The sequence below is a fragment of the Asterias amurensis genome, chromosome 14 (genome assembly GCF_032118995.1).
Source record: "Asterias amurensis chromosome 14, ASM3211899v1".
Taxonomy (NCBI): Eukaryota; Metazoa; Echinodermata; class Asteroidea; order Forcipulatida; family Asteriidae; genus Asterias; species Asterias amurensis.
In genome coordinates, this window is record NC_092661.1 from 5,468,943 (window position 1) to 5,479,906 (window position 10,964).

The 10,964-nt window shown below is 40.5% G+C and overlaps 1 protein-coding gene across 1 annotated transcript; it reads left to right on the forward strand.

The window, feature by feature from the left end:
- The first annotated feature begins 2,194 nt into the window (after window positions 1-2,194).
- Window positions 2,195-6,805, forward strand: LOC139947172 (uncharacterized). The gene has a single exon (XM_071945034.1). It carries the CDS (start codon window positions 2,526-2,528, stop codon window positions 4,365-4,367), a length of 1,842 nt encoding a protein of 613 aa, XP_071801135.1. The 5' UTR covers window positions 2,195-2,525; the 3' UTR covers window positions 4,368-6,805.
- Window positions 6,806-10,964: the final 4,159 nt, after the last annotated feature.

Consider the following 10,964-nt stretch of genomic DNA (forward strand, 5'->3'; position numbering starts at 1 on the left):
AATCACTTCACTAGGGTGCGTTCGATAAGCTTCCCTGGGTCGACCCCGCAGTGCTCACTCGGGTGAGCCCCTGACAAGAGCAAATCGAACGATCACACTCGCCCTCTGGTACGTGGTGTCGGCACGCACCTCAGGTCACCCAAAGTGACCCACTCCACAAGCAGGGCACTGGGGGTGACTCGGGTGAGCCCCGTCAAAGCTATTAGAACGTACTGGGGCAGACCGGGGTCGACCCAGGGAGAACGCACCAAAAGATACGCAGTCAAATTCTATTGCGGTTTAGCAGTGACTTTTAGGCATTTATGTCACTGGACGTTTATCATCTCCAAGGGAGTCACTGTGGGTGCGTTCGTTTAGCTTCCCCGGGTCACCCCGGTCTGCCCCGGTACGTTCGAATAGCTTTGACTGCTTTGACGGGGCTCACCCGGGTAAGCCCCCAGTGCCCTCCGTGACTTGAGTTGCATGCCATCACCACGAGAGGGCGAGCGTGATCGTTCGTTCTTGTCAGGGCGGGACTCACCCGAGTAGACCCAGGGAGCGCCCAGGGAAGCAGCTAAACGAATGCACCCTGTATCTAGCGGCAGGGACCTGTCTTTGGGCCCAGTGCGGATAAAGACAGGGGCCAAATCTACAGAGGTGCGCGCGTGCTGAAGGAACACAGCAGCTGTACACTTGTTTGTAATATAACTAACATGTGGGGATCAAATCTGTGTTTTTTTTCTTTGTTTTTTTTCGTTGAAGTTACGTTTAAATTAAACATCTTTGATTCGTTCATAATAAATGTAGTGGTTTCTTTGTGGGTCAGGGATTTATTAGAAAGCACTGTCATGGCAGATGCATGTCTGCATGGACCCATAAAAAAAAATACTACTCTGTACTTGTGCATACAAGTGACCTTAATTATTTGAATATTCTAGCCAATAATAATGTGTAGATTTTCCAAATGCTCCACTTTAGTGTGGGTCCAGGGAAAAATCTGTTAATCTGTTCAGAACTTCAGAACAAGTTGTGTTCCCCTAAACACAATTATTTGAGTACAGCCTTTAGTCGTAGCCGCGAGCACAAATTTAGGCCCCTAAATCACCACTTTCCCCAAAGCGTTACCGCGGTAATGCTTCACGTTTGGGGATAAGTTACTCTTTTCTTTAACCGTAGTACGTGTTCGAAGTGAATTTTTCTCAAAAATGCGCGAAACTTCCCAAAGTTGCTGGTGGCAGGCCTACGTACCTTATCCTACCTTATCGGTGATAACATAGCTATAGCCTACCAGCAGCTTTGGGAAGTTTGGTGCATTTTTACCATGAGTTTTACGTGACACTTGTCATTATTGAAGCTTTGAGTCATCATGCATCGAACGCGAGACCGTTTTAATGGGATCAAATTAGTTAAAACGAATACATACAATGTATGCATAGATATTAATGGCACAATGTGTGTAAACATCCAGCATTTACGTCCTTGCTTTAGAGGGGGGGGGGGGGGGGGGGTACTGCATTGACGGCATGCAAGTGCAGGCAGCAGGCAAGCTGCATCTTCCCATCATCTTGCCATTTGACATAAAATGAAGGACAGAACCTCGTTGTGTTCCAAACCTCGATGATCGAAATACAAGCTGACACTAATCACTGAGGCCACCCCTGGAGGAATGGCGGGTCCTTCCGCACCCTGCAGCAACGAACAGAGGGTTTATTTTACTTGCCTAATCTCGGGGGTGTTGACCTGCTGGTGATTAAGACTAAGAGCATGTCTGCGGTGGGTAGAGTGCTGTAAGGGGAGATATCGCTGGTAAGCGTCGTTTTAGTCTTGATGACAAGTCGTTAGTCAGTGTCTATGTCTAGTGTCTGCTGCCAGGGCGCTGGCCATTATTTTCACAAGCGCCATGATCGAAACATTATACACACACCCTGCCATGCTTGCCGTACATGCAACGGTCGTATGTAGTTCGTGGCATCACACATTAGTACCCCCCCCCCCCCCCCCCCCCCTCTCTCTGCAATGTCCCATAGAGCTATCTGCTCTATGAGTGGTCCCGAACGATACAAGGGGTCGCACAACGATTACCGTCTCGATTTCAAGACTAGCGTCGCGTCGATAGGCGGTTTGTAGAACGGATCAACAAAACAGTCGTCGTGTATACAGTACATGTGTCTAGTCTGTGTGTGCGTGAGTGTCTACGTACGTTGCATGTGTTCTGTGCAGTGATGCAGTTTGCCTTTGGTTGTTGTAGTGTATTTTTAACATCGCTCTGTTTTGGAAGAGCATGTTGACAAAACATCTGTCAATATTTGTACTAAAAGGATACAATGAGCGCAGTGTCAACCAGTAGAAATAAATACAATAGAAGGGCTTCAAACAAGGGTCTGACTTAAGACCGTGTCAACATGGAATCATAAAACTGAATTTTCACCGAGAACTCTGTGCAGTGACATTCTATTCTGCACTGTTTCACCAGTACAGCAGTGCATACGTGGAATCAGGAGTGTGTTTTTCTCTGCTGCCCTGCTGTTTTTATCATTAAAACTCTCATGATAATGCAGCGCTTCAATGCTCTATCACCATCGTCTGCAATGGCTGTATGGTATATGCTTGTGATCCTCGTCGTGTACGGTGAGTTTTATGCTGTCGTCGGTAATGTGATTCGGGAGAACCCGTTGGATTCGAACACCACCCCGGGGTCGACGGTGGTGCTCCGGTGTGCCGTAAACAACGACCCAAACCAAGCACCGTACACCGTGTACTGGTACAGACACAACCCGACCGATGCATACCTTACCAAGGGAACTCAAGTGTTCCATCAGACTCGCACTGGGGGCTTGTGGCAAAGACTCACCGTACAAGGTAACACGGGAACTGGGGAATATTTTCTCGAAGTGCAGAATATCCAGATGTCGGATGCTGGTGGGTACAGCTGTGTGTATTTCCAAGGGGATACTTATTTAGGGGAATCCAGAATTGCGACTATAACTGTTTATGTTGCCCCCGATGAGGGCTATCCGTTATGTAGTATGGAACCAAGTGGGGTATATCTTGAACCAGGACAGAGTGTCACATTGACTTGTGTATCATCCGGGGGCACTCCTATACCCCGTTTGGACTGGATGAGTTGGCATGAGATACTACCCGGAAGGGTCGAGCAAGACCCCCTACCCAAAGCCACATATGAACTTCAGTTAACAGAGACGGACAATGGAGCAGTGTTCACGTGTGTTGAAGACACACCCGCTACACCCCAACTCAGAACGTGCAGTTTGAAACCATTCCATCGGCCGACTAACGTTTCTATAACAACATCACCGGTAAGCATTGGAGAAGATGCTGTGTTTACCTGCTTCGGCCAAGGGATACCTAAGATAACCAATTACACATGGACAGTTGCCGGTTTAGCTGCCGAAGATTACATCTCGTCCTCCGGAGAAAAGGTTTTCATTCGTAAAGACAATAAAGTCTTGAGAATTATCAATGTTAAGGCTGATGACAATTCAACTATTGTTAAGTGCCATGCCAATAACGAGATAAATGAGGAAGGATCTGCAAGTGCTGTGATTCTGATCTCGGAGCTTCTTTTGAGCGGTAAGAATATGAGACCGAGACTTAACGATGGTCAAAAGGATGGAGCTGGTATCAGCGCAGGCATCATCGTTGGCTGCCTCTTTCTTGTGCTCGTAATAATAGGAATAATATTTATCGTGAGAAAGCATCGCTTGAAGAATTCGACTGCCAGCCAGCAAGACACCGAGACTCAAGTGATTGAAAATCAACCCCTCCGAGTTGATCCGACTGACGAGGACAATCCTGCTATAGTCGCCAAGTTGCAGTCGAACCAGAGACCAGTCACAATCTGCCTAACCCCCAGAGACGCCATAGTGGAGCATATACGAGAATCGGAGGAGTCCGGTGGACAACCCATCCGACCGACTGACGACTCGGGCTCGCGCGTCACTGTCGTCGGTCGTTTATCGTGTGCAGGGATGACACATGACTTTGGTGACATTGGAGTGATGTATTCGAAACCTATCAAGGACAAGAAGAAGGAACCTGAGCAGCTGTCGTCGGACAATCCCAAAGACAAACCAGAAACCGAGGAAGAGTCTAAACCTAAAACAAAACCTAAACCTGCCCTCAGGCCTAAACCCAAGATTCTCCCTAAACCAGTCATCTCAGCCCCCATGCCCATCCAACCGTTGGAAGAACCTAAGACCCCGGATGATACCCAAGATGATTATTCGGATGAGGATATGGATGGGGAGAACATTTATGAGAACATGTGTCATCGACCGGACATTACTATGGACCTAGGGGAGGAGATGGAACCATACCTAAGGTCAAAGTTCACCAACTGGAGTGGGGGTCAGGCAAAGTTGCTATAATCATCTATAATTTATACATTGTGATAAATGCAATATCTAATCATTTTTTGTTGTATGATAATAATGTAACATTTTATAGGCATTATCCAACTCTAGTTTTGACAACCATCCATTCCATCCAGAACTTTTTTGTTATTATAAATAAAGAGTGTTACAAAAATATTGGGTGAATATATGACACACCATGAAGTAAAATACAATCACATGTTAATTTGCTGAGGCAAAGCGGTGTAAAATGGAACATTTTAGATTTCAACGAGTGATCATATTCTGCTATATTGTATGAACAAAATAATGTCATCCTATATTTTATCCTCGACTTCACACATGTATATATCCTTGTCATTTGATATTGTTCGTATCATTAATTATTTAATTCAACAATAAATAATTCAAAGTAAAGACATAGCTATAATGAGCTGTATTTGGCTAAGGGTGTTTCGGCGTTAATCTGTCTAACCATAACCATACACATGCAAGCATTTGCGCGCTAACAATGTGTATCGCAATTGAAAATAGATACTCAATGTGAAATCTGTTAAAGCAAAGAAGTGAAGCGTCCTATATTTATCATTATAGGACTCTACTGTTTTGAAGTTTGTAGTCCGAAACAGTTTAGAGGCCTACATGTGATGCGTGTTCCACTATTAAATCGATTGACAAGGATGTATTTGTGCGGTATGCATTATACACACTACATTTAAAACAAACGATTGTACTTGAATATGTTGTGTTGAATAGTTGATAAACATCTTATACTCAATACTCAGTGTAACACTCATTTTTATGTACTGTCCAGTGTTTATCAACCATTCAACATCTAAGCTCAAGTTAGAGTTTAGAAAAGTTTTAACGTTATTTGAAACATAAGTGCTGTACATTTTATTTGTTGTTGGGGAAATACAAGGGAAATGGTCTTGCAGGTAGCCTATTACATGGTCAAACAGTTAGCAATCTGAAAAGCAAAAAGCAATTAATAATGTTGAAAGCCTATAGGCATGTAATACAGAAAGGCCACACAAGCCCATGGTCTCGTTTTTCCCCTGGGTCTTTGCCAGGGGGTCACTACCACTGCAACAGTTCCCAAAGATTTTCCACTGGAAGTGCACTTTGCCAAATGCAAATGACCTTGCCCTCTGCAAATTGAAATTCCAGGCCTAGTGCCAATGTTCGGGTATCTGTCAAGTGAACAGATAATTTATTCTGATGTTAAATGCATTCTGATGATGTAAACAAAAACAAAACATAGTGTTTGACTTGTAGCTTTTTCATCCATGAAGGATTGAAGGGAATGGACCCACAAATAGTACATTTTATTGGACTTGCCCTACAGATGATGGACTTCCTGTAGGCACGATTTGTACAGCAGCCGGCCCAATGGAAGAAAACATAAAATCATCTTAAAGGGACACACCGGCTCACCGTTTACGCAATTTAGGGGTGTAGAATCATAAATAATGTTTTTATAGATGGTTGCTGTAAAAAAAAAATCATCAAAATATCACGTATTTAGCGAAAAATGATTTTAAAAACCCAAAGCGGCCATATAACAAGCTTCCGTTACACGGACTCTTTGAAAGTGAATCTTACGTTAGATTTTTCACCATTATTTACATTTTGTAGCGATAATTTGAATACATGATCTTTTTTCGTCAATTATTCGTAAATAATTTTGTAAAAAAAAGATTTAAATTTGGTTAAGTAAGTTACTTTTAGACGGCTGAAAGTAAACTAGCCCAGAAGGTCACGTGATTGTTTGTACCACTTTTGGTAAGAACAATCACGCGACCTGCATTTTTGTCTTAAAATGCTCAAAAACGGCTAAATTTGATGATTTTTTTTAAGGATTGTTCTTCTTCATTCCTGGAAGACCGTTGAAGTCATATCTTAGTCTATTTTGTAGCCCAAATAGCCCAATTCGGCCGGTGTGTCCCTTTAAATTTTATGGAGGTTTCACTGTCTAATTATTATCAACTGTTGATATGGTGAAAGGGGGCACATCTCAAAACTTGTCCAGCTTTTACTTTCATACTCTTTGATTTGTGTGGAAATTATGACACAAAATGTAAACTTTCCTGTATGACCAGTGTAGTATCTTGCCTGCCAGAATACTCAAAGAACGTACAAGTTCACACTTATTGTAAACATAGGTCGCATGGTCTATAGTGATGCGTGTACTCTGTAGGCATACAGCATGGATAACAATTAGTGCAGTGTGAACATTAATGTGAATTAGGCCCAATATACTGTGGGGGAGGGGCATATAATTTCAAGTTGAAGGCTGTACAATTGCCACATGTGAAAGTTACAAGTCAATAGGCCTACTTGTTGAGAAAAACAACAACAACTGTCATGTTTCTCTCAACATATTGTCGACCCCATAGACCTGTGGCCGGGTGATTAACATTCACATCTCCAACTGCAGTTTTTATAAACGTACACTAACAGTTAGATTTAATTAGTCCACAATCAAACCTGCTCTCTCTGTTTTTAAATTAATAATAATAATAATAATAATAATAATAATAATAATAATAATAATAATAATAATAATAATAATAATAATAATAATAATAATAATAATAATAATAATAATAATAATAATAATAATAATAATAACAAATAGCACGCCCCTCATGTTAAAATTCCACACTTTGTGTGTTAACAAGTAGGCCTTTTGTTTGTTAAACACATGTTTTGCAATGACCTTGTGTTTTGTGTAGTATGCACAATACACTTGTTGTGCCGTGACAGTCAGACCAGTGTCTAAAAGTCACATGCCTTTATTATGTGTGTTTTCATCACACTAACATTATCCAGGATTAAGCGTTCTATTGCCCTTCTTTGAACAGAGGGCCCATTTATATCCAGTTTCATTGTAAGCCTGTACATAAACCGCAAATCCGTTGTACCATTGTTCAACCCACTTAACTCATGGTGTTACAACCAAACTTAAAAGCAGATTTAAACCATGAGTGTTTTTCTTTGTAATAGTACTTGGTATTGCCATAATAAGTCATAACAGTTGCATGCCTGATTACATTTGCGATGAACGCCGTGGTGTGTGGTTTAGGTTTTCTGAACCAGCCCGTATTACTATATTCACTCTATAATGCAAGTATGCATGGATGCCCTACCAACATATGTATACGATGACATACATACAGTGATAATTTTGGCTCAATTGGTCATCGAAGCAAGAAAATATATGACATAAAAAAAGAAAAAAAAAATTGTGGTTTTCAGACGCAGAAATGTGTGCTTTCAGATGCAGGTTCAAATGTTTGGGTGAAGAATTACAAATGGTGAAGAATTACAAATTGTCTCTGAAACTACATATTATTAATATTAACTTCAAATGTACTCGTTTTTAACAATGTTTTATTAAGTTATGCTCTTTACCAAGTAAATGTGTATTTGTTCAGATTGTTGGCTAATTTAGGTATACCCTATCCTTTAATATCGGTGACAATGGCGTTCAAACTTGTGCCTACTTCTTTCCCCATTTAAAAAAAATGAAATGTGAAATTGCTGCATGAACACACATATTGACGAAGGTGCAAAACTCAGTTGTATATACTTGTTGTACATAAGAATGTTAGCATGGAGCTACACTGTACATTTTGATTATCCAAAACGGAAGCCGCTATCTGAATATGGTGGGGGGGGGGGGTGGGGGCACTGGGATGCAGGGTAAACTTTTAATTTAAGCGATGCTAATGAGAAACACAAATCACATTGTTACCCAAAAATGGTGAGATGGTTACTTCTGCTTATGAATTATGTCGTTCCGAGGGGGCTTTCATATTTTGAGGAAATTATTATTTTGTTCGCTAAAATTAACAAGTTTTTAACACCATTTTTACCGCAGCGATTGTGTGCTTAAACATGTTTTTAAAGTCAGTAATTTCGTACAAAGCAAACTATTCAAATTGGTACATTCGTCGACCCAACCTGTGCTCAGGTTTTCGTCTAATGATCAAAAGGAGCAAACACACAAACAGTGTCTACCTGCTATAAGTTCACACAATTTGTTCTTTCACAAGTTATAGCAGGTATACTTAACAAAATTAATGTTTCTTTTTGCAATTTTCTTTTTGGGAAACACTTTGAGCGAGAAAACTCCCTTTTCTAGAAGCTTCGAAATAAGCAAAAGGGATTTATAAAACTTACTATTAATGTGCGCAAAAGGTCCTCAATTCCTGAGCAGCACGATGTGCCCAATTGAGGTTTCTCCAGACTGTGAACAATTTATTTCGTACATTGATATTTTGTCAAGTAGAAACGGTGTAGGCTATACCAACGAATTCTCAATATGTATTGGAAATATGTTTCTGTAAGTAGCAGGCTTCTGGTCGGGCAGTGACCAGCGCCCAGAACGTTGTGAGTTTCAACGGATGCATTCATCGGTCGTTTTGATATAATATTTTTCCTTTGTAAATATTTATAGATTTATATAACTATTAATGAACATATCAGCTCATGCATTTTTGTCGATGATTATTACACTTAAAGTTAATACTGTTGATCTTGATTCAAATAGGTGCAGGACTAAACCAGTAGTCGCATTTTGACAAAATATTGCATGTAATAACCGAATAGTGTTTCAGCCTGTGTATTACTATTTGCCATGCATGTGAAACAAAATCATCTAGAAAAACTAACACACAGCATACTCTTTGTATGGTAACTGGTAACCGCGTCCTGATGTGCCAAGCCTTCACAGCAGATGCAGGTTACCAGCCAAAATAAAATTAATTGATAATTGGGTGCATGACTGGTAGCCCACTCAATATTTGCTTAGCAAAGACATTTGTTAGTAGTTTGTTCTGCTATACTCATTGTAACGAGAACTTGGTCATAGGCCCAATTTCAAAAGAGATGTTTGTTAAGCAAAACAGGAACTAAGCAAACGCACTAACCAAGTAGATTGAGTTACCAACCAAACTACCACTAGACTTAACTATAACTACCACGTCAAATGTACAAGTTGTGACTGGTATTCTGCTTAGCAGAGATGTGTCAAGCAGTATTTTCTGATTTATAGCAGCTTTAATTGGGCCCAGGGAGTATAACGGGAATGTTTTCTTTCTCTCTTTATTTTGTCCCAAATGTCACGTGAACGGGAGGAAATATCAGGTGATGTTTTGCCGAGCTACATAATAAACATGTACCTTGGCCAAGGGAGTGTTGAAATAACAAAATGATTTGGAATCATTGCTCAAATCCGGTGCTTTCAATTTACATAAACACACCATGATAGGTCGTATACAATGATGTTGCAGAATTTGACGTAACAGTAACACGCAATGTGTTTTTGTTCTCTTTGTTTTCTGTTTATTTTGAATAACACGTGATAGTCTAGAAAAAAGTATCACATGTTTGCTTTTTTTCACCAGGGCGCGCCCTGGGAGTGTTGACACAGACAATGCAGGCTGGCCCTCAACTCGTTCAGTGACGACCAAGCAGGCCCATGACACTTCTTTTGGTCCGTATTTCTTGTATCTGGCCACCGGACCACTGTTGGAAGAGAACATGCAAAAAAATGCTTGAAATCGTAAACTATTTCATTACAGTGACACAAAGCACATTATAAAAGGCCTATGTCATATTTGTTGTAGGTCTGCTGTAATAGTGATATTGCAACGTTTAATTTAATGAGTGTATTACTGCGAGGCAATCATAATATTAACCAGTTTATCATTCTTTGTTTCAATGGTGCTATTTAATAATGAGTATTATTTATGACAATATTATATATTAAACGGTTTCACTATACGTTGGAATAATCGAACATATGGTTGACCATTGAGTGGTGTTTCTTTTGTTGATGGTTATTGTATTTCCTGAAAAAATAATAACTCTGTTATAGAGAACCGCGACCACTTTGAGTAAAAAGTGAGTCATGCAGAAATGCTCTGTTGGAGCATGTGCATAAACAGCATACGATACTCAGGATTGCAAAATGACATTGGTGTAATGAGTTTGTGGTTTGTGCCATTCTGATGATACATCATGCAATTTGGCACACATTCAGACTTTTCAGTGATAAAGAGAATTGGGTCAAACGACCATTGCCTATTTGTAAATTGAAACAAGTAGGCCTATAGCAAGCAATGGCAACCATTACAGAAACACGGTGCCTTGGATGATCGGACGAGTTGGTCTATAACAAGCGTTTGTAACCGTTTGTTAAAAAATGCATTATTGGTAGAAAGAAAGATGTTTTAAAAGTAGAATACAATGATCCACACAAACTTGTCTCGAAATATTGTGTGGTTTTCTTTTTACTCTACGACCTAAAACGGTCGGCCGTTTATGGGAGTCAACAATTTGACTCCTAGCCGACGAGGTAAAAGGAAAACCGTGCATTTTCGGGGCATGTTTGTGTGCATTATTGTATTCTACTTTTACAACATATTTCTAACCATGCATTTTATAACAAACGGTTACAAACGCATTTGAAAGACCAACTCGACCGATCCAAGGCAACGTGTTCATTCAAATTGAAAATTTCCAACTTGCTTGTTAGGGCCTTGTCTAACGAGGCACCTTTTCCAGGCAACTTGGAGGCAACCAACCGCAGTGCATGCTACG